Genomic DNA, 25,420 nt, shown 5'->3' on the forward strand with positions numbered 1-25,420 from the left:
TGGTGTCTCTGTACAAATTCTTAGGCTAGAAACTGTGAATGAACGGTGGGTATGCAGCGACATCCCCTGGAGTACAATGGCATTGGTAACCAATGGTGGAAAACAACATTCTGATGAATAAATAATCTTATACAGTTGGAATAGCAATCCGTATTAGGTGCTGTGCAGTAGGCTATAGAATATGAATGCAACCCTGCACTGGTAACCTATAGAAATAAAAAGGTAATCAGTAATATCAGTCATTCAGCAGCTGATACGTGTTGCAGTGTGAATGGGTTATCAAAAGTATAGGCCCTGTCTGGGAATCCTGATGAAGTTAATTCAGTTGCTATATATTTGTATTGCAGTTAGTGTATTCACAATGTAGGACAGCCTACACTGTACAAATAAGTATCCTGTTTCTGCTTCTTTGCTGGTTTGTATCCGAGGTAAGTGTTATTAGTGAAATGTAATTGCAATTTATAATACAATATATACATTTATACATTCCTTTATTTTCAAACAGTGTATCCATTTCACCCTAGTGTTGTCCTGGAATAGTATCAGCGGTTACTTTGTTTCCTGTACATGGGATTTAACCATTTAACCAATTAAACTATTAAACAGTACAGTATTCAATCAGTCACCCACTGACAACAGTAGTGAATTTAGGCTGAATTATATAATTATACTACTGGTGTAGTGTTATTTTCAGGTACGCTCTAAAAAGTGGTACGCAGCACACCGCGCTTGCTAGCGCAGGCCTAAACAACTTCTGCTAAGAAAGCAGGGAAGCGCCCATTCATATTTGGTATGTTGTGCAGTTTTCAGTCTATTACATCTTTTTAAATTGAATTGATCATATTTTCCAGTCTTTTCCAGTTTAAGTTTGTAAAAAAAATAATGTATAATTAATGGTAAATGTACTTCTGTTTGACAATAGGAAAACACCCATCAGATTGCAATTGATTGCACCTGTACCAAAATCTGACAGTGTACCACTTTTTAACACTACACCTGTGTTACATCAATTTGCATCAAAATTTGCTACCGGTAGCAAAATATGACATGCAGAAGTTAAACCATCTTGGTGGTTATATAGAGAGTACTTTGAAAAGATTCTAAAAAATATATAGCAGAACTAAAATAATGGAATATAATTAACATGACTTATTTTTAAACTAATCAACAACAGAATTTGAATTCACACCTGGAAATAGCTATAATAATAATAATAATAATAATAATAATAATAATAATAATAATAATAATAATACCTTTACAAAACAATTTTCAAAGGTGTAGAAAACGCTTCCATGTAAAAAATTTGCAGTCAACATATAGTTGCCTTTTTATCTTTTGCTTTTTATATTTAAATAAATGTGCCTAGCTCTATAGTACACTTTACCGTTCGTTAACACCAGTTGTCTGTATTTAATATAAAACTAATTATTACATGTGGAGTAAAATATAACTTTACAAAACACATACTTTCTCATCCAAAAAAAAAAAAAAAGGAGCAGTTTTTGATGAACGACCTCGGTCTTGAGGGGAAAAAAAAAACTGGTCATGTGCAGAGCAAGGTGAAAACAGTCTGGGCATGCGCAGTACGCATAATATGAACACTTGATAGGTAGCATAAATTGACGTGACAGCGGTACTTTAGAAATGTTAGCATTAGGTTAGTTCGGAACTAAATAATCCGTGCTATGAGTTAGTGAGGCGGGGAGGCTGATCAATTGGATGGACACAGATAGCAATTTCCTGTTTCCAACACTGAAGAGGAAGGGAAGCTGAAGCAGGTGTGTGTTCGTTGTATTATTCATTTTTGTGCATTTTAGTCTCAAAATCTCGTTATCAGGTGTCAATGTTATTTTTACTATTAATGTAAAGTGTCAACGCGGTTTTTCGGTTTAAAAATTAAAACGTGCATTGTGCGAAATGATAGTGTTCATTTATAGTGCCTGGATTAGATACAGCAGTACGTGGCTGGTTGGAACCGCTTCCAAAGATTTAAGAATACTGACAGACACATGTGTTTGTGTGTGTTTCATGGTGTAATGTACACACTTAAAAACGTGCAATGTTTCAGCCTGAGCAATTTGCTTAACCGTTAATCTCCAGAATCAAAAACTTAAATTAATTTTAAAAACGTCTATATGCTCAATACTTAGAGCGTCCATATGTTCTACATAGTACTGTACATCTCTCTTGGTGTTACTAGATACACGCTAATCCAATAATCATTTAACTTGGTTAGGACGTTTCTTTAATTTGTCAAAGCAATATAGGTGTCAATTCATTTTAATAGTGTACCGCTTGGGGTAGTTGGGGCTGCTGCATTCCAATTTAAATTTATAATCATAAGTGTTCCTAAATAAGTTGCTGAAAATGTACATTGACATATTTGTAAACTGTTCAGCGGGACGCTTGTCCGGGGGTGGTGGGGTTTACGCATCATACACATGGGAGGGGTCATACGCAAAAAAACACTCTATCATAATAATAGACGTATCACCTCAACACAACAACACACGACCAGCATAACAGTAAACATAGACACAGTGAAGCATTCTTACCTTTGTATACCTGTAAGTTAGTGATCAGCAGAAGAACACAGCGTGTGGTTTTCACTAACTCTGCTGTGCAGAATAAATTCATTTTTTTCTGTGTAAATATCGGGACTTTCTTCCTATGCATCGGGACATGGGACATATGATAGGAAATCGGGACTGTCCCAACCATATATGGACTGTTGGCATGTATGCAGTAAGGTAGTGACCAAGGTTGCAAATAACCCAAAACTTTAAAGACAGGCAAACATTTAATTTTCTTCTGTTTTTTCTTAACAAAAAGGCTACTCCACTCCCTAGAACCAGGCTTTTTTCACCCAAAAAAACTAATTATTATTTATTTATTAGCAGATGCCCTTATCCAGGGCGATATCACATTATTCTTAAATACAATTACATTATTTTTTACACATTATTTTTACATACAATTACCCATTTATACAGTTGAGTTATTACTGGAGCAATCTAGGTAAAGTACCTTGCTCAAGGGTACAGCAGCAGTGTCCCCCACCTGGGATTGGACCCACAACCCTCCGGTTAAGAGTCCAGAGCCCTAACCACTACTCCACACTGCAAATCCCGAACTCAGCTCTTGCAAAATAGCACAAGGGTCTTAAATAGTTTACTTTCCTCTTAGTGCGATTGACAGAGTCTTGACGGCTTCTGCCAAAACAATGCTTAAGCCAGGACTGCTTGGAGTAATGTATGTGTTTAAATTAGGCATTCTAAATTGTCTGAAAAATAGGGGAGCGGGAAAAATACCGTATTTTCCCGTACTGAAAGTTGCACATATGTGGGAGCAGCTTGGAAAATTCAAGCCCTGAATTCAGGCAATTTCTCATTTCAAATGCTACGCAAACTTGATTCCATAAGGCCTGTGGTGATTCAGATACATGGGGAAGCACTGTATATGCAGTGTGATAAATCATGACCCTTCACTATTGACATTCCAACATTTGATTTCATGTTTAGCCTCAGGTACATTTTAATCCCCTTATTTAATGTGTATCAGAGAACCATCTTTCCAGTTGACACACAGCGTTCTTTACCAAGAGTATCATAACGCTATGTAACACAATTTTTGTTCCTGGGTAGTAAGTGTTATTTCCTAATTGTTTATGCCTCAAAAGTATAGAAAATGGCTATTAATCCCCACAAACTTTGCTTTTGTGACCAGGACAGTGATATTTTGAAATGTACCTATTTCCAATGAGAAAACGGGCGAATTTGTGAAAAAAAACAACATATGAATCCAAATTAACATGTATTTATACTAAAGTAATACAAAAATGACTACAAAAGATTTAGAAGTGAGTAGTTTTTCGAGATTTACGATTATACTGTAAATCACTTTCACGAATCAGCCCCCAAATGTAGTCTCCCATCATGTTCTCGTTATACTGTCCTTGGTAGCAGCGTTCAAAGTCCAGTATATCCTGGTGGAAGCGCTCGCCTTGCTCCTCTGAGTACGCTCCCATGTTTCCTTGAATTTATCAAGATGAGCATCAAGGATATGGACTTTGAGGGACATCCTACAGCCCATTGTGCCGTAGTTCTTCACCAGAGTCTCAACCAGCTCCACATAGTTTTCGGCATTGTGATTGCCCAGGAAGCCCCGAACCACTGCGACAAAGCTGTTCCAAGCCGCTTTCTCCTTACTAGTGAGCTTCTTGGGGAATTCATTGCACTCCAGGATCTTCTTTATCTGTAGTCTGACGAAGACACCGGCTTTGACCTTTGTCTCAGACAGCTTAGGGAAGAAGTCTTGAAGGTACTTGAAGGCTGCCGACTCCTTATCTAGAGCTCTGACAAATTGTTTCATAAGGCCCAATTTGATGTGCAGTGGTGGCATCAGCACCTTCCGGGGGTCCACCAGTGGCTCCCACTTGACGTTGTTCCTCCCCACAGAGAACTCGGTCCGCTGTGGCCAGTCCCGCCTGTGGTAGTGCATCTTGGTGTCCCTGCTGTCCCAAAGGCAAAGATAGCAGGGAAACTTGGTAAAACCGCCTTGGAGACCCATCAGGAATGCCACCATTGTGAAGTCTCCTATGACCTCCCAGCCGTACTCATCATACTTCAAGGCGTCCAGCAAGGTCTTGATGCTGTTGTAATCCTCTTTTGAGGTGCACCGAGTGAGCCAGGGGAAGAGACAGGTACTTGTTACCATTATGGAGCAGCACGGCTTTGAGGCTCGTGGATGAGCTGTCAATGAAGAGGCGCCACTCATTCTGGTTACAGGCGATTCTTGGGATAGCGAACTTCATGGCTCTCTTTTCCCCTCTGTACCATCCTACAAAAATACATTTATTTCACCCATGACTAATGTGTAAGAGATTCTCGCAACATTTTTCATATATGATATATTTTTTCAGTAACATTGAAAATTGTAAAACATTTTAAAATTAAAAACTTTTACAATTTTAAAAATTTTAACAAATTTTATAACATAAAATTCCGAGCAACAATTGTCCCTTACCTTCCAGAGTTTTTTTGCAGTGCTTGCAGGTGAAATGAGGTGCCCAGGGTTTGTTTTGATCCCCGACAGGCATGCCGAAATATGCCTTGTAGGCCTCACACATCTTAGCAGATGCTTCCACGGAGTACTTTTTCGCTCTTGTCTTGATAAATTGGCCGCAGACATAGCAAAATGCGTCTGCCGGATGCTTGCAGCCACTTGATGCCGTCTCAGAAAAATGCAGATATGTATCCACTTAGGCAGGTGGAACTAAACTGAACTGGTGGGCTTAAGGCCCCTGTATTTATACTACTATTTATATTACTGGAAAGTTCTAGAAAGTTCTAGAAGTTACTCCCAAGTTTACTCAGCGCTGAATCTATCTGGAATGTTCTGGAAAATAGGTAAATTTCAAAATATCACTGTCCTGGTCACAAAAGCAAAGTTTGTGGGGAATAATAGCCATTTTCTATACTTTTGAGGCATAAGCAATTAGGAAATAACACTTACTACCCAGGAACAAAAAATAAATAAAAATTTGTTACACGGCTATGATATTTTGTTTTACTCCCCCCACCCCCCCTCATTTATTTATGAGTTAAAGTGTCGGAGAATATTCTTCTATATCTCTCATATCACAGTTATGGCATTGTTCCAGAGGCAGAGTAGACAATTTTAGGGTGTCCATACCCAAAATGGCTTGCCAATTTAAATGTTTCTATTGAAAAACATAACATGGGGGCCCTTATTGTAAGTTTTTTTTTTATTATTATTATTATATATTTATTTTTTACCTATTGAAATTGTTTGTTTGTTTGTTCGTATATTGTTGTTTAATATGTCCGTTGTGGTTTCTGTCTTTGCAGTTTTGATCGCTGCATTCGTCAGACCAGATTTAAAAATGCCGAAGAAGAAGACTGGTGCTCGTAAAAAGGCAGAAAACCGCAAAGAGCGAGAGAAACAAATGCGAGCAAACCGGGACCAAGTTGACTTAGCAAAACATCCTTCCAATGCTTCAATGGTATGTTTACCCGTAAAGTATCTACATGTACACACTGAAATTAGGGGTGCACCGATACATCGGTTGGTTATCGGATCGGCACCGATAAAGGGGGAAATAACATTATCGGCTATTTATAGCCGATAATGTTTACCGATATTTATGCAGTGACGTATAAACCGTGAGACACGAATATATTCGCTATAGTGTGTAAGGTGCGCTCTCTGTCAGTTGTAAGTATGTCTAAGGAATACAGTTTGGATTTTTTTTTTAAAGTGCCTGTAAAGAACTCCAAAACAGCTGATTGCAAGCTATGTGGTGCAAATATTTCACGTGGTGGCAACAGCAGTAAAGATTTCAACACAACAAACTTAATCCATCACCTCGAGACACGCCATGTCCCTGAATACAAGAACTACTTAAAGACTACGGAAAAGAAGGAGGGGGAGGAAAAAGCCGCGCCTACATGAAACACTTAAATGTACACAAAAATTGGCAAGTGGGGATGCCAGGGCTAAAGAAATTACAAACCCTTTAATGGAATTTATAGTCATTTTCCGTTGTACAAGATACTGGATTTTGCCGTCTCATTGAATGCCTGGCGCCTCATTACACAGTGCCCAGTAGAAAGTTTATGTCTGAGACTTCACTTCCTGAGCTCAACAGTGTTTTTTAAAACAAACACAGACACTGGTTGAAGATGATCATGTATCAGCACAGAGCTTTACGACGGATATTTGGAGCTCTGATGTGTCGCCAATGTCAATGCTGAGTTTAACTGCACAATGGATAGACGTGAATTTCAATTTACGTAAGGCAGTACTACAGGCACAGGAGTTCAGCACTTCCCATACAGCTGAGGCTATTTCAATAGCATTTGAAAATATGTTTGCCGCATGGAAAATTCTGAAGGAAAAAGTTCATGCTGTTATCAGGGATAATGCAAGAAACATAGCAAAGGCAATGCAAGAGTTCAGTTTACCAAGTTTACCTTGTGTAGCACATACATTCCAGCTTGTTGTGAACGAAGGACTGTTATCACAGCGCAGTGTGTCCGATTTACTGGCAGTGTCACGAAAAATTGTTGGGTACTTTAAACATTCTCCGTTGGCGTATTCTCGTCTTCAAAGGGTGCAGGCGTTGCTCGGAATGCCTTCAAAGAGGTTACAGCAGGACGTACAGACAAGATGCAACAGCACTTAATACATGCTGCAAAGCCTTTGGGAGCAGAAGCGTGCGCTTGGAGCATATGCTGCTGACCATGAAATCCCCACAACTCTCGCCGTACAGCAGTGGGGGATGATGGAAAAAATAGTGATAGTTCTAGCACCATTTGAAGAACTAACTCGTGAACTGAGTTCATCCTTGGCCTCTGCTTCTGAGGTCATCCCTTCCATTGTAGCTTTAAAAAGGCTTTTGACCAAGGAATAAAGACTATGAAACACACTTTGCTGGAAGCCTTGGAATCACGCTTTCAGAAAATTGAAACAGAACCTCTCTACTGCGTTGCAACCCTGCTGGACCCAAGATACAAGGACAGGTACTTCACTGGTAATGACATAAAGCTGCTGGCTACACAAATGCTGGTGACACACCTGGAAAACATGCAAGCCAAGGGGAATGAAACGGAACAGACCTCAACGGAGCCTGCTTCGAAGAAACCAAAGGAAGCAGATGACGGCACTACAAAACCCAGCCACAACCTGTGTTCGATGTATGATGAGATATTGGAAGAAAGTACCGGTGGGGTAGTAACTGATGCTATAAGCAGTAGTGTTATGCTTCAGAAACAAAAGTACGTGAGCGAACCCATACTTCAAAGAAGGGTCGTTTTCCCATTCTAGCTGAATCTGCACGGAAGTTTCCCTGCCCCCTGCCCCCTGCCCCCTGCAGTAGTGTTGACAGTGAACGGCTGTTCAGTGCAGCTTCGCATATCGTGGACGAGAAGAGAAACAGGCTAATGTGCGAAAAAGCAGAAATGCTACTATTTGTTAAGAAAAACCTTCCACTCACTCATTTACGCTAAATATATGAGTAAGTTAGTGTATGATGGAGGCAAGAATGTAAATCGGATACAGAGATAGATATATATCTATAAATATTTCTATTACTTTACTAAAACGTTAAATTGGCTAGTCAATCTATCTATTGTTGTTTTTGTGATGACAACGTTTCTACTAGTATGCACTGTTTATTTTGTAATTGCAACACCTTAATCTAGATTTAAATCCCGTTCATCTTGAAGGCAAAAATGTTTTGATTTGGCCATTCTTTTCTGCATTTATTTTAAAAATAAAAATTTAAAAGTTCATATTTGTGTGGATTTTGCTTCCAAATGTATCTAGAAGCAGCAAGGCAAAAATAAGTGTGCACATTTTGTAAATGCAAACAAAAAAACACCCCTAACTGAAATGTATTTTTCATATTTATAAACAAAATGGGAGGAATTTTACTTTAAATCAGGGGTGTGTACCAAGCAGAATCTGGTAAAATAATCACTTTTTTGTGCTTGGTGTTACTGAAATGTGTACATTTAATTGACTAAAGGCTATTATTTTCCATTACAGGAATGTGACAAGTGCCAAAGGTATGTTTCATTATTATTTGTCTCCCTTTCAAAGCATTTTCTATCCTTGTATGCATAACACTAGAACAACTACAAACAAATAATGGACTTACAAGAAAGTTGTTATGCTTGTGTGTGTGTGTATACAGTAATAGTCACAATTTTACATATCCCAGTGGAAATTTACAATTTCTAGAAATTTCTCAAACAAATAATTTTAGGAAAAATCTTTTGTAGCAAAAGTTTTGCTTTTGTGGATGAGGAAAAAACGTTACGAAATAGTCTACAATTATTTATTTCAGCATTTATTTTTTTATTTATTTTATTTTTTTTTGCAAAACTCCAAAAATGCTAATTCAAAAGTATTCATACCTGTTATGCTATGATAGTATTGTCTACAAGGTGCTAGAAATTTCAATATGATAATGCAGAACCTAATTCTAGAAAAGTCTAGAAAATGCCAGATTGTAGGTGAATATTCTTAGAGTATAAAAGGGTTAGGCATAGGATGATTGCTGTCATTACCAATAAGTCAATATGGGAAAAAGTAAAGAGCTATCTGAAGACCTTAGGCAGAAAATTATTTATTGTCATAAAGCTGGAGAAGGATCCAAGATGATTTCCAAGCATTTGAGTATCCCAGTTTCAACTGTTGTTTCTTTTATCAAGAAGCACAAGACTTGTGGTACTGTCACAACGCTCCCGCAGTCTGGAATAAAGAAGGTTCATTCACCAAGAACAAGTAGAAGAACTGTGAGGTTAATAACAATCTGAGATTAACAGCCAAAGATATTCAAAGTGAATTGACTGCATGTGTGGGACTGGGGTTTCCATTTCAAACATAGGTCGAGTATTGCATGGTGAAGGTCGCAATGGTCGCAGGCCAAGGAAAAAAACACTCTTGGGAAAACGTCACAAGGACAATCGCTTAAAGTTTGTAAAACAACATTTGAATGATGGATATGAGTTTTGGTCAAAGGTTTTGTGGAGTGATGAAACAAAAATCGAGCTATTTGGTCACGCTGATAGTTGTTACATTTGGAGAAAGTCTGGTGAGGCGTACAAAGAAAAGAACACCATACCTACTGTCAAGCATGGTGGTGGTAATATCCTTCTGTGGGGCTGTTTTTCTTCTAATGGCACAGGAAATTTAGTTCCAATACATGGTCAAATGGATTCCATAGCATACCAAAAGATACTGGCCAATCATCTGAAACCCTCCACTACAAAACTTGGTTTAAAGCTCAACTGGATGCTCCAACACAACAACGATCCAAAGCACACATCAAAATCTACTTCAGAATGGTTAAAGAAGAATAAAATCAAGGTTCTGGAATGGCATAGTCAAAGTCCCAATCTAAATCCAATTGAGAATCTTTGGTATGAGTTGAAGAAGGCTGTGCACAAGAGAAGTCCTCAGAATTTGAATGAACTGGAACAATTTTGTGTTGATGAATGGCCAAAAATCACTGAAGAATCATGCCAAAAGCTCATTAACAAATATCCTAATCATTTAAAAGAGGTTATTATTGCTAAAGGTACCTCAACTAGCTATTCATTTCATTTTCCTTGTCAGGGTATGAATACTTTTGAATTAGCATTTCTGGAGTTTTGAAAAAAAATTGCTGAAATAAATAATTGTAATTGTAACTTTTTTTTTTTCTCATCCACAAAAGCAAAACTTTTGCTACAAAAGATTTTTCCTATAATTTTTTGTTTCTGAGAAATTATACATTTCCATTGGGGTATGTAAACATTTGACTTCAACTGTATAATATTTTATTTCTAACACTCGCTCCTGTGATAAATGTATCTAAAAGTTGGGAAGCTAGCAATGAGCTGCCGAAAATACCATAATGACCTTCTACTCTCTGTGTATGGAGCCAGAAATTCCATCACTTTCATTTACTGCCCCTCTTAAGACTTTTAAGCTCTGACCACTCTTGCCCTGTCACGCTTCTTTCTCTGATATGTGTCTTGCAGGTTACGCCATTGTTTCTTTGCTTCCTCAACTACAATTGAAATAAAAAAGTATATGCTTATAATAATCTATACTGCGCAAAATCCACATGTTTATGTATACTATCAAATTTTATGTTTTATAATACCTATCATTCATGCCCAAGTCCACAACAATGTCTTCCCATATGTTTTCTTTTTTTTTTCCAGTCTTTGTTGGATTTATCAAAGTAATTTTTGTTTGGTGACACACAATTAGTTTTTCCATTTTGTTCAGGAAACTGCAAGAATCCATGTGTCTTCCCAGTCGTTTTTCATTGGTCAGTGTAATTTAACGCACGTCAAATCCGATCAAATCAAACTTGTTTCGATTCCAAAATTGACGCATCACTGTCGTACGACAATTATGGACTCAATGTGCAAGGTGCAATAGATAGGGAATGTAGATGATCGTTTTTCTTTTTCTTAGAGGCACATTGAAATTGGATGCATGATCAGATCCAGTGTGCAATGGTCTTTACCCTCAATACTCAAGAATTACTTTCTCTGATTTCTGACTGCGACAGCATGTTAAGCAGTCACTTGTCAATGGCCACAGTATACTCGGGTACCTGTAAAGATTCAGAACGGCTGAATCTCTTCGGTGCCTCAGGTTCTGCTAGATGCAGAAATACAGAAGGAAGCCAAGTAATTAGCTATAATGGTAGATTAAACAACCGATGTTGGAAACCCAGCTCAGCTGTCTTGTGTTTTCAGGTTTCCCAAAAGAATGGTTGTTCTGTGAAAATGTGTTACATTTTCAAAAATAAAAATAATACAAAGTTTTTAAAAAAAGACTGAATTCCCATTGGGCTTATTTTTTATTTATTTTTTTTAGATTCTATTGATTTTTTTTTTAGTATTACTATGCCGGACAGCCACTATAATGTTGCTACCTTTATTAAAAATGTGCACGGATTAATCTACTGATTTTAATCAGCTAATGCCCATAAATTAACTGATCAAAAATAAAAATTCTAATTATATATATATATATATATATATATATAATATAATTTATTTAAGCCATTGTTATTATCTCTTGAAGAGTGACAGGTCAATCTAACAAGCTTTAAGGTCACATAGGTCCCTGACAAAAAAAAAAAAAGCGTAAAATTGGTTGAAGTTTTTTTCTAAACTGCATTTTCCAAGTCTGGGGATATCTGGAGGTATTTGTCTGTCCGTTCCTTATTGTACTGTTATCTTGTTTCTTTCTTCCATTGACAATAAGACGGCAGAAAAACAGAGCCTTTTGCTACTTCTGTAGCTCGGTACAGAAGTTACCAATCTGTGCCCAGTGTGGTAAGTAAACCATTTTCTTTTAATCTTCTGGTGTTCAGAAATTACATTATGTATGTATATTTATATTTTTAAATCTACACACACCAAGAAAACCTCATTAATTTGGCACAGCTAGCTTGTTTTCAAGAGGGACCCAGGAAACACAAACTAGACAAATATACATTTAACATCATCCATTCTCTCACACATTTCTCATAAGTCAGTGATTTACATATACTTTGAACAAGAAAGTAATTATAAATCGGATACTGTAAAGCCATAAATATTTGCGACCAAAATATTTGGTGAATCACATCCGTAAAAAAATTATATTGCTCCAGAAATGTTGCCGACCTGTTGCAATATACGAAGTATGTATTGTTAGTGCCGATATTCGTGTCAAAAATGTTTACAGTTTTATTTATTTATTTTCATAGTGAAAAACGCATAATAAAAGGCTTGCAAATATTTATGGCTTTACAGTATTTAAATTCATCCAGCAAAGCTCATTAACTTCACCTGCAGTGGCACAAAATCAGTACCACCCATTAGAATGATACCGTAATGTTTAATTATCTGCTACTACCCATGAAAACTATTTGAAGCAATTCAGAAATTAATATGTTGTCAAATAACAAACGTCACTTAAATAACCAACGAGGCCTGTCGGTAATGAATGCACCTGCAAAAATAGATTTACAGGTTCAAGCATACGCGTACATTTAAAATGTTACTGTATATGCTGTAGAGTTTACAACAAAACACATTACTGGCTACTGTGTTTTGATATTTTTCTTATTATTATAAGATTATTATAAGATTATTATAATATTTTTTAGGCTAATACAAGATGTACTGTATTCCATTAAGTACATTGAAGGTTCTGTATAAATTAGGTCTGCAAAGCTCCGGTAGTAAAATATTATGTTACCTTAATGCTGGACACATTTTAAAACTAGTAGTTAGGAACACTCCAACATTTCTCTTTTCACCAAGTATTCAGTTAGCAAATATTTAAATAAAAGCATATCGCAGGAATATACCCCACACAATAGGAAGAAACAGTAAGTAATGAGTTTGACTGAACATTCTACATCTTGTTCAATAACACTTTACATGTATGTTGTCTGCTAGCTTTTAAGAATTATGAAGTCCGGTTTCTAATTTACAGTATAATTGATTAAATGTAGTACTTTGAGTCCAGAAGTAGCTCAAGACTTGTAGGATGATAATTACTGTCCTGGGAGAAAAGGGGTCTGACCAAACTTTGTTGCAGTCTTTCTGTGCTTTTATGATATTTGATTTTATGATTTGGTTTCAATTCAGTTTTAGTCGCTTGCACATGCTACAATCAGTATTCTGATTGTTGTTGTTTTTTTTTTTTTTTTTTTTTTAAAGGAAAAACTAAATGCATGATGAAATCTTCCGATTGTGTGATAAGACACCCCGGGATACACAGCACTGGTCTAGCAATGGTGGTAAGTGTTCTGGCATCACTACATATTGATTGGTTTAGCTCCGAAAGACTTTAGAAATTGGTTATTTATTATTGTATTTTGATGTTATTGAAAACCCTTTTTTATTTATTTTTTTAATCTGCCTATACTCCATGTGTAGTTTTCAAAAACTCCAGTCGTGCATGTGATTGCCCAGTGGGTACATTTCACAGTTGGGGTTGTATGCAAGAAAGCCGGGCTCATTTGCATCCATGTGTTTTTTTGTTGTTTTTTTTTAACCTCATCCCATCTCACCGAATACCTAAACATGAATACCTTTGAATGTGTTTACATAATTGCATGGCAACTTACAACACTGAAAAGTGTGTTTCTCTGGTCATGCCAACAATGGAGCACACATTTTTTAGATGGTGTCCTCATTTGTACGCAGCTGTATTTTATGATTTTCTTAATTTTAAGTTTAATAATGAATCATTTTGAAGCTACATTTGTTGTAAACCCTGCGCACATATAAGAAACCGTTTGAAATTCAAACTTCATGTTTGTTACATTAATTCAACCCCTTAGGAAAATTGTGGCTGTGGGGATTTTTTTTTTGTGTTGTATTGCATAATTATTTTCAATGCTACAAATATTTTAAACAGATGTATCCACACTAGCAAATGAAACCAAACCAAAAAATCACCTTTATTATTATTATTATTATTATTATTATTATTTGGGTAAAGTTAATGTTGTTTATAGTGGTTTGTTAAGTGATGTATCTTTTAATGGTAATTTCTTATAAATCCTCTTTTTTTCCCACCAGGGGGCAGTCTGTGACTTCTGTGAGGCATGGGTGTGCCATGGAAAGAAATGTCTTGGCACACACGCCTGCATCTGCCCCCTTGTAGATGCAGATTGTATTGAATGTGAAAGAGGAGTCTGGGAGCATGGTAAATCAGATGGGTGTTTTACTTTCAAAATGTTCAAGTATATTTAATTGAAAGACAAACATTGATTGTTTTGTTTTGAATTTCATATACAAAGTTTGAAAACTTGACATCATGATACAGATGCTACACAGTTTTATTGTTTTGTTTTCTTAAGCTTTGAATGGAGTTGCGCAATGTCATTTCTGGAGTCTGAGGTTAATAATCCAGCAAATGGGTTCTGCAGCTTGACTTGGTTTTTGTTTTGACACACTGTTATTATGTTCATGCCTGATTAAGTCTAGCCTTATGTGAAGCCATGGTGGGTGATGGCTATGAGTAGACCGGCCGTAATTTTACAGCCAATCATATTTCAGTACAACCACAGGGTCATTCACATGATGTAATCACCAAATGCGTCGCGTTACGTAGGGGGTGGAGAGGAGAGGCGAGGCGACGCAGGAGCCTTGCAGAGGCTGTTCCGCTTAAACAAACCTGAAAACTAACTTCACACACGCAATTATGATTTTTTTTTTTTCCATTTTGTAGGCCCGGCGGCTGCCTTTTTTGACCCGTCAGGCCGCCGGGCCTGTAGACTGGTAGAGAAACCACTGACTTGAAACCTAAGTTTGACCTTGGTAGAATGTCAGCTCTGGTTATGGCCCTGTATCCAAGAGATTTTAAACTGCTGTCAAATGTAGTAGAATGATCTTACAGTAGAGAATAGCTTAGTGTTGATTCTTTTCAGTGTGGTGCATTGAAACCAATATGTGTTACTGTCGTTAGCATCTGTTTATGCTCTACAGGAGGAAGAATATTCCGCTGCTCTTTCTGCGACAACTTCCTGTGCGAAGATGATCAGTTCGAGCATCAAGCCAGCTGCCAGGTTCTGGAAGCAGAAACATTTAAGTGTATGTGATTAAATAAATACAACTAATAATAAAATAGATATGAAGATATATTGAAGATGTGAACTAGAAGATGTATTATGGGTGTGGGTGTTGGCAGGCTAGCCGTAACCTCACTTTTACACCCTGGTCTGACAACTGAGGAGCTGAAAGAGTTTAACTTGTGTTAGCTTGATAAGGATGGCAATAACTTTAATAGGTGCATGGTGTTATTTTCTTCATGACAGGCATTTCCTGTAACCGCCTTGGGCAACATTCTTGTCTGCGCTGTAAGGTAAGAGAAAAGTACCTATTGTACCTGAAGAGGGGCGAGTCCAGTTTTGCGGTGTACAGCAGTTTAGGTACATTACATTATGGTATTGATACCGTTTCATGTTATGCCACACTGCAAATACCGTAATTACAACAGTTAATGCTGTGTTCTAAGGATATGCTTTTGGTACATTTTTATGAATGTTTAAATGCTATGCAGGTGTCCGCATTTAAACCATATCTACATACACACACACTATTTATATTATATTATGATGTATATTGACAGCCCTGGTTAGCATTTCTAAGCAAATAACGCTTCAGCATCGTAAAGACTTAAATACAAACATACACACCAAAGTATAAATTGAAATTAGGGCTGTCACTCCATTCCAATTTTTGATCCGTTCATTTATGTGGATTAGTTGATTAACCAGTAGATTAATCCGTACACATTTTTAATAATATATATTTTTTAATATAACAGTCTTATAGCATCTGTCCTGCATGTATACTAAAAAATCAATAGACAAAAAAACCAAAAAAAAAAACATTTGTATTATTTTTATCTTCGTAAATGTTTCTTTTGTTATTTGTACTGCACTATTTAGATGTACCTGTGCTGACCCTGTGGGAACAAAGTGAATAAAATAAACTAAACTAAACTTTTTTTTACATTTTATTATATTATTATATCAAACGAACAAAACCTATAATAATAATAATAAAACACAGCTGCATATGTACAGAATCTATCAAATGCAGATTCCAATGTTATATATTATTATTATTATTTTTTAAATATATTTAATTTATTTAAGCCATTGTTATTATCTCTTAAAGAGTGACAGGTCAATCTAACAAGCTTTAAGGTCACATAGGTCCCTGTCAAAAAAAAAGCGTAAAATTGGTTGAAGTTTTTTTCTAAACTGCATTTTCCAAGTCTGGGGATATCTGGAGGTACTTGTCTGTCCGTTCCTTATTGTACTTTTTTTTTGCAACTTTTTTTTTATTTATTTTTTTAAATATCCCCTTCTGTTGACAATATCAAGGTTTTTTTTTTTTTAAACAAACAATTTGCGTAAAACTGTACTGGTAAATTGAAGCCTATAATATATTTACACGTATGCGTTCTTTGAATTAATATTGAAAAAAAAAAATTCCTCTTTAAAGTCCATCCACAGTAATTTCTGAATGTTTTCCTTTCAAATGGTGAAGCACTGAACGTGTTTTTGTGGTATGACAATTTTATTTGGCATATTTACTGTTTTTACATACCACGGTTTTCTCGTCCGGTTCCTCAAAATACTTCCAAATGTGGCTTTGCTTCATTCCTTTGTTTATATATGCCATTTTATTAAAAATACATAACAAACTTCAGAAAAAATGCTTGTCATTAACTTTATTACACCGTGGAGCTGGTACCACACCACGCCTACTACAGCAAAAAAACAGAGTGCACCAATGAAGCGCCAGATTGACCGAGAATAAAACCCACCCCAGTGTCTTTCTCTTGCACCAATTACAAAAGCTAGATGGAGGCAATTGCCCAACCCATTCCTTTTTATAATATCCGCCCTTACTGTGGCAGTACAGAAGTCGGATACGCAACGGACTGCTGTATATGATGATAAATTACTAAAATGAATACATTAAATATGTGTTTTGGTGAAATTTGTCACATGATCGATTATACGTCTAGCATATTATTCAACGTTTAACCACTTCTTTGGAGTTTATACGTTTAAAATTCCCATCCCTACTACCTTGTGTTCCTATGAACAAAGTGAAGGAAAAGGTCATTTTCATATGACCACCTTTGTTATTCACGTCCTGTACAAAACAAATCTTAGTACTAGTCAGCTTTCTTGCCCAGCCTCATGCAAGAACATTCCTTCATTTTCTACCTTACTGTCAATTACCATCTTCACAGCCCTTTTGCCCTTGCTTTTTTCTACTGCAGACATGCTTCTGAACTATGCAATGATACTTGCAGCCTTAGCAAAGTTTCTTAGGAAGATATTTTTTGTGAACAGATACTGTTTTTTTTTTTTAGTTTAGTAAAGAAATGTTTTTTTGTACAAACTCTGTAATAATCATTAGTAACAACATTGGAAGCTTACTTGTGTAATGTCACATGAACTGTAGAGAGAAATCCAATAACTTACATCTTGGTATTAAAATATATTTTTTTATGGTTTTGCTATGCCTTTTTAAAAAATAAAGAACTCTTCTCTGCTCTTAAATAACCTGTTTTAATAAGTGTTTGTTTTAAGCAATAAGACCGATCCTTTACTAATTCTGTTTGCCATATATATATATATATATATATATATATATATATAATTTGTACATTACTGATAAAAAAATCTCTGATACAAAAATTAAATAAATCGGTGGATAGCCAATAAACACCGCAAAACACCGTAAAAACTGTGGAAATGGTTCATCTATTCACGTTGACTTTACCCTTTTCCCATTTAAAAAAATAAAACCTACTACAAAAATAATAATATATACATTTCCCAATGTGGGTAATGTCCCAATGTGGGTAATGTCCCGCCTTCCTGACTTGTATCTAACATTGATTAGTTCTCAATACTTTAAACCCACCCCAACTAGTGAGTGACAACACATTCTTACATTTCTATTGGAAACGAGATTACAATCAGGATGTAGGCTTGTTAGCGGCATTTAAAGATGTATTAAGGTTAAGACACGGAGGATTTAAAACAGAATTGTGGCGAAATGTACAAAAATGCCTACACACGGGGGGGGGATGATCACGTGCATTGTTGACAAAGCCTGTAGACCCCCACTCTCCTGGAATAATCCATAAGTATCGCTCCCCTTCAAACCGTGAGCACCGTCGTGGCTTTTATTATAAATGCTTTCCTGTTAGAAATATACTAACAGTACGCTTACGTCTTATACAACAATAACTAAGTCTGCATTTTTTTTATTGGTCCGCATGCTTACCCCTGGCTTCTTTTGTAGATTCAATGTTTAGGTATTATTATTATTATTATTATTATTATTATTATTATTATTATTATTATTATTATTATTATTATTATTTTGTTATTATTAAAGCTAAAAAAAACCAAGAGGGAAAGGAAGGTGTCACAAAAATAGAAATTAACAAGAACAACTGAAAGTGTACATAGTTCTTTTTTGACCTTTAACAATTAAAAGGGAGTGACTTTCTGATGTAAGCTGAAGTTGCATTTGAGATCCAAAGGAACAAGAACATTAAAAGACAGTACATGCTGTACAACATTTATTTCAGCCGTTGTGCACAGGTAAATATATTTAACTTGAAACTAAATATATATTTTACCTCAACTTTTATTTGACTGCATACTTAGATCAAGTTTTTGTACCGTCCAAAAAAAATATATATATATATTTACCTCATTTTGCTTGGCAGGTGCTGTTTTGTTCACTCAAGTATAGGCATCTCTGGGTTTGTGAAACCATCAGTTGAAGTTCACTTATTTGGTATACATTCTAATTTCAGGTGTAATCTTAATTCAATTTGGGTTCCTGAGCAAAAAATCCAACACAGCAGTGGATCCCAGATTCCTGCCACTTTGTTTAGCCTTTTTTTTTTTTTTTTTTTTTTACTTCTCCTCACTTTCATCTCCTGAGGTTAAGATGTTCACTGTAATTAAAAAAACAAAAAAACACAAGATTGGAGACCCGTGCTTTAAGTAATTTACAGTAGTATTTCTCCATTTTTGGTAAGCCTTCATTTTAAAACTTGCATTATGTACTGTATATGGAACATGTTATTGCTGGCATTAGTGTGTTTATCAGTATCTTGCCAAGGATCTGTCTAAACCACATTGAAAGATTTTGTTTTTCTTTTTTCTTTTCTTTTATCTGCAGGCTTGCTATTGTGGTGATCATATCCGCAGCAAAGTGTTTAAACAAGAGAAGGGAAAAGAACCACCCTGCCCCAAGTGTGGGCACGAAACACAGGAAACCAAGGATCTCAGCATGTCCAGTGAGTGAATAGCATTCTGTCCTTGTGAGAGGATGTTTGTATGATGACTGCAAATAGCAAATATCTCATTAACTATTTAAGCTGGCAGCTTTATATTTTTAGTTTTTTGCAAAGCTGCTGCTGCCACAGTGTAGATACCTTGTATCGCAGAAACCATTTGAGATAATGACTTCATATTAGCAGTGTTATATGAACATTGACTGTTTAATGTGTGCTGACCATGACATTTACCTCTAACCTAATATATTGAGGTCATGTTACTTTTGAAGCTACAGCTGCATAGAGACAGTACACTTTGAGTTATTGTCTTAATGTTTGGTACCCAGCTGTAATCCTTTGATTTTCTTACTTAAGCTCCAGTGTTGTCCAGTAATAACACTGTTACTCAATATCTTACTCCTTTTTTATATTATTTTTATTCCCTCTAAAGCTCGCTCTCTGAAGTTCGGACGACAGAGTGGGGCGGATGACGGAGATGGTGCCTCAGGTTATGATGCCTACTGGAAGAACCTGGCATCAGGAGGCGGGGCTGGAGGGGATGAGGATTACGATGACGAGGAGTATGGAGACGACGAAGACGATGATGATGATGATGAAGATGAGGAAGAAGATGATAAGGAGTCTGACACTGAGGCCTCTGAACCTTTCTCTGATCTTAATCTGGGGAGAACCTATGCCAGTGGATACGCCCACTACGAGGAATCCCAAAACTAAACAGGGCATGTATCGTTTATATAGTTGCTGTATACTTGAGTACTTGGACGTACCAAAATAATACAAATTTGAAATTGCTAGCAAAAAGTTGTTTGATTTTGTTTGTACAACTTGTTAAAATGAATTGTATTACTTGTGCTTTTATTGTCATATTTAAACAAAAGACAAATAAATTATGTAATGTAGTTTTACTTGTCAGGAGAGCACTTTTTTTTATTTTTTTTATCGTCCTTTCTGATCGTATATTACAGATGCTCTTTTTAAAGTGCAGGTTTAAAAACTTGTTATGGGTGTGATCAGCTTTCTCAAGGCCCAGGTCATTCGCAATGGCTGTAAGACGGATATTAAATTGAGTGGAATACAAGCTTTGCTAGCTTCATTCTAGAACAGATTACTCAATGCTTGGAGGTATATATAGGCACACAATGTAATTCTAGAAGTGCCTTTGTTATTAAACGCAATGCAAATGCCTTGTGAAACATTACACCTAAACTACCTCATGTGCATTTTCAAGTCATGGATCATGTAGTTCTCGCAGGAACTGGAGCTGAACACACCGGGCCCAATTTTGATGAACGTTAAAGAAAACGTGCACACTCAAGCATCTTTGTTGCGTCCTGCCACATATCTCCATGTTGTGATTTTGAACAGAACAAGGGCAGAATGTGGAATACTTATTACTGTGTGCATGTGTTTTTTTGTGACCTTTTATTTTTATTTTTAATGAACATTCTCCATTATAGTGAACATCCCACCACGGGAACTTATTGGGTACAGTGCAGTAACAATGTGGAACGTATGTTGCTGTATGAAACAAAAACATTATTTTAGAAATAAATACACTTAATTGTGGTATGTAGTTATTATTTTAATGTCCTTGTGGGAGGTGCAAGAGTGATGGAGCTGAGTATTCAACAATTCATAGGTGGCTGTGTGGTCCAGTGGTTAAAGAAAAGGGCTTGTAACGAGGTCCCCGGTTCAAATCCCCTCACTCCCTGTGAGACCTTGAGCAAGCCACTTAACCTCCGTCTTTCGGGTGAGACGTTGTAAGTGACATAGTTCACACACCCTAGTTTCTGTAAGTTGCCTTGGCTAAAGGCATCTGCTAAATAAACTAATAATAATAATAACAAATATGACAGAGTCCAGGTATCGGGTTAATATGTCTCACAACGTAATATTTATTTACACAGGGAACTGGCATTTCTGGGCACAGGGCGCTGTCGAGCCAGAGTAAACCCCTCTTGGGGTAGAAGTTTTATATTAAATTAACAAAAAATCAACAAAAACAGGAGGGCAAGAGACACTAGGGAGCGCCTTACTATTACGTAATCTTTTGCAATCCTCCACAATTATTACAGAACTCTCTTCCTAATAAGTCAAGATCAATCGGTTAAACATTGCTGCTTTAGATTTGCCATTTATCTTTGTTTTTTTTTTCTTCTTTATAATCATATTTGTCTTCAAACACACAATGCCTAGGCCACCAAGTAAACCAGCTCCAGAGGGCCTTGTACTCACTGAGGCCATTGTCAGATTTGCACGTACTCTTTATATATATATATATATATATATATATATATATATATATATATATATATATATATATATATATATATACACATTACCTATAGAAAGTCTACACCCCTTTCAAAATGTTCACATTTTGTTGCCTTATAGCCTGGAATTAAAATGCATTAAAATATTTTTATTTATTTATTTATTTATTTTTTCATTTATCTACACATCCTACCCCACAACTTCCAAGTGAAAAAAAATATTCTAGAAATTTGTAGAAAATTAATTAAAAATAAAAACTGAAATAGCTTGGTTGGATAAGTGTCCACCCCCCTTGTAATAGCAATCTTAAATTAGCTCAGGTGTAACCAATCGCCTTAAAACCACACACCAAGTTAAGTGGCTTCCACCTGTGTCAAATTGTAGTGATTCACATGATTTCCGGATATATTCAGCAGTTCCTGTAGGTTCCCTCTGCTGGGTAGTGCATTTCAAAGCAAAGACTCAAGAAGGAACTCCGGGACAAAGTTGTTGAAAGACACAGGTCAGGGGATGGGTATAAAAAAATATCAAAGGCCTTGAATATCCCTTGGAGCACGGTCAAGACGATTATTAAGAAGAGGAACGTGTATGGCACCACCAAGACCCTGCCTAGATCAGGCCGTCCCTCCAAACTGGATGACCGAGCAAGAAGGAGACTGATCAGAGAGGCTACCAAGAGGCCAATGGCAACTTTGCAAGAGCTACAGGCTTTTATGGCCAAGACTGGTCAAAGCGTGCATGTAACAACAATATCCCAGCACGCCAAAATCTGGCCTGTATGGTAGGGTGGCAAGAAGGAAGCCATTACTCAAGAAAGCCCACCTTGAATCCCGTTTGAAGTATGCAAAAAAACACTCTGTAGCCATGTTGCAAAATGTTTTATGGTCTGATGAAACAAAAATGGAACTTTTTGGCCTAAATGCAAAGCGTTATGTTTGGTGCAAACCCAACACAGCGCATCACCCAAAGAACACCATCCCTACTGTGAAGCATGGTGGTGGCAGCATCATGTTATGGGGATGTTTCTCATCGGCAGGGACTGGGGCACTTGTCAGGATAGAAGGGAAAATGAATGGAGCAAAGTACAGAGAAGTCCTTTAGGAAAAACTGCTGCCCTCTGCAAAAAAGCTGAAACTGGGACAGAAGTTCACCTTTCAGCATGACAACGGCCCAAAGCACACAGCCAAAGCTACACTGGAGTGGCTAAGGAACAAAAAGGTAAATGTCCCTGAGTGGCCCAGTCAGAGCCCCGACCTAAATCCAATTGAAAATTTGTGGCATAACTTGAAGATTGCTGTCCATCAATGCTCCCCAAGGGACTTGACAGAGTTTGAACAGTTTTGTAAAGAAGACTGGTCAAATATTGCCAAATCTAGGTGTGCAAAGTTGGTAGAGACCTATCCCAACAGACTCACAGCTGTAATTGCTGCCAAAGGTGTTTCCACCAAGTATTAACTCAGGGGGGTGGAGACTTATCCAGTTATGATCTTTCAGTTTTGTATTTTTAATATATAATTTTTTTCTCAATAAAAACTTTTTTCCCCTTAACAGTGTGGAGTATGGTGTGAGGATAAGTGGAAAAAAAAACCTCATTTAAATGCAATCATTTGAAACTCTGAGGCACTGACACAACAAAATGCGGAAAAAGTTCAAGGGGGTGTAGACTTTCTTTAAGCACTGTGTGTGTATATATATATGTGTGTGTGTGTGTGTGTGTGTGTATATATATATATATATATATATATATATATATATATATATATATATATATATATATAAAGTGCAGAATATAATGTAAGGACAGAAACTGTCTTCAGTTTTTGCTTCTCTGTTTTTTTTACAAAAATCCTGTTCAGGTAAGTTCCGAACCACCTGCTTCTCTGTCGAGGTCATCCATCATTAATAGAAGACTTATCTGTAAGCATTTTCTCAGACGTATGGCATAACATGATTTAATGAAGCCATATATTGTTCACCACTGACTCCACTTTCCTGTATGTAAAAGATAACTCATTATAGAAACCTTGGATGTCAAACCCCCCAAACATTGAAACTTGCATTAGTTGCCAAAAAGTTATTTCCTTCAATTACCCCCCCCCCCCCCCCCCCCCACCTCTCTCCCTCAACAAGGTCAAGAGCCAATTAATACCGGTGCAAAGTACGGTTTATTTGGGTCTCCGGCTGGATTCCCTTACAATGCGAGCCTAACCGTCAGACCACAGAGTTGCCGCTATTCACTGCTGTCTAGCCCTATTTCAACAGGGATCCACAGACTAAATGGTGTGTCAGAAACATCCAATCGTGGCTCAATACCTTTCGGCTACACCCCAAACGCGATAGACACCATCGGCTGACAGGGAGACGGACCTCCTCTCCAGGAAGGGTACTCACCCGTCAGAATGGCGACTCCACCCCCAGGTGGTAGAGTGCATTTCAGATTGGTATGGAAGGGCCCAAGTCGATCTCTTTGCCACGGCAGAAATGACTCATTGCCCCTTGTGGTTCTCCCTCCCTAGCGCACGAGTGGCCCAGAGTGCACTTATACGCATTCCCGCTAATACTGTTGCTCCCGGCCTTCTTAGAGAAGGTTAAGAGACAAGGGCTGACAGTTCTTTCTATAAGCCATCACTTCCTTTAAGTGGGTTAGTGAGCTACAGGCTCTGTCAGTGCACAGTTCCTGTATGCAGGTGCAGGATAATGGAAACGGTGTCGTTACACATGAACCCCGCTTTCCTCCCCAAGGTGGTTACGGCTTTCCACTTGAATCGATCAGTGGAACTAGAGGCTTTCCATCCCCCTCCTTTTTCTTCGGAGGAGGATTGGAGATTGAATTTCTTCTGCCCAGTTCAGACATTGAGATGTTATGTGGATAGGACAAGAGTGCTGCATCTGACCCTCTTTAGAGGTGCCTCATTGACTGATATCTGTACTGTGGCTAGCTGGGCTACTCCGCATACATTTACCAAGTTCTACCTACTCAATGTGGTAGATCCCTCCCATGCCTTCATTAGGCACAAGGATCCTTGAGGTTACACGCTCACACCACAAAAATTAGTTTGGTGGTAGCGAGACATCCCTCATCTGCTGTCCACTCACGCTCAGTAGAGCACTAACGCACTTGTTAATCACTTCGAACCTGGATTCAATTTTGAAGGAACTTCTGTCTGCCATGACTTTCAATGTCTGCAACAACTAAAGCCAATCATTTATTTCCACCCTCTCTTGAAAATAAAGCCTTTAAATCTGGTATCTTGATGGGGCTCGTTGTCTCAAAGACCTATACATTGAAGGTACCTTTGCTTCATTTGAACAACCCTTTCAAAATGTAATTTATCACAAACTCATTTTTTTCTTTACCTTCAAATCCGTGAAATATCCGTGAAATATGACCTCCACGTTTCTCCTCCTCCCCCCTGAATCCCATAATGATCCTTTGCTTAATTTCAATCCCAGCTGTAGAGGTATCATATAAAAAATGTATGGTATTATCCAGTCTTCATTGCCCATCCCTATTATCAATAAAAACTGCATGGGAGCAGGATATAGGCCTTGAGCTTCCAGATGAAGTGTGGGAATCCATTCTTAGTAGAATACATGCCCAAAATGGGCTAATACAATTCAAAATCGTACACTGGTTACATCTGTATAAATTGCCTAAATTCTCAGATTGCCTAAATTCTTCCTGGGTGTGTGACAGGTGCAGACGTGTGTGTGTGTGTGTGTGTGTGTGTGCGTGTGTATATATATATATATATAT

At 37.2% G+C, this 25,420-nt stretch overlaps 1 protein-coding gene across 3 annotated transcripts; it reads left to right on the forward strand.

The window, feature by feature from the left end:
- Positions 1-22: 22 nt before the first annotated feature.
- Positions 23-20,955, forward strand: znf330 (zinc finger protein 330). Of its 3 annotated transcripts, none has more exons than XM_058999289.1 (10): positions 23-45; positions 5,874-6,028; positions 8,575-8,594; positions 11,803-11,873; positions 13,251-13,330; positions 14,118-14,244; positions 15,027-15,131; positions 15,356-15,402; positions 19,272-19,389; positions 19,820-20,955. In XM_058999289.1, the coding sequence occupies exons 1-10, from the start codon at positions 39-41 to the stop codon at positions 20,101-20,103; spliced, it is 1,014 nt and encodes a 337-aa protein (XP_058855272.1). In that variant the 5' UTR covers positions 23-38; the 3' UTR covers positions 20,104-20,955. The 3 variants fall into 3 exon arrangements, with proteins under 3 accessions (XP_058855272.1, XP_033869778.2, XP_058855274.1); XM_034013887.3 differs by lacking the exon at positions 23-45 and adding an exon at positions 1,615-1,781; XM_058999291.1 differs by lacking the exon at positions 23-45 and adding an exon at positions 4,684-4,705.
- Positions 20,956-25,420: the final 4,465 nt, after the last annotated feature.

This window comes from Acipenser ruthenus, chromosome 2, assembly GCF_902713425.1.
Source record: "Acipenser ruthenus chromosome 2, fAciRut3.2 maternal haplotype, whole genome shotgun sequence".
Taxonomy (NCBI): Eukaryota; Metazoa; Chordata; class Actinopteri; order Acipenseriformes; family Acipenseridae; genus Acipenser; species Acipenser ruthenus.

What these genes read in the sequence shown, in the direction of transcription:
- znf330 (XM_058999289.1), top strand. An exon ending in ATTCTTGTCTGCGCTGTAAG is followed by an intron (nt 15,403 to 19,271) that starts GTAAGAGAAAAG and finishes TTTTATCTGCAG; the next exon opens with GCTTGCTATTGTGGTGATCA. An exon ending in CAAGGATCTCAGCATGTCCA is followed by an intron (nt 19,390 to 19,819) that starts GTGAGTGAATAG and finishes TTCCCTCTAAAG; the next exon opens with CTCGCTCTCTGAAGTTCGGA.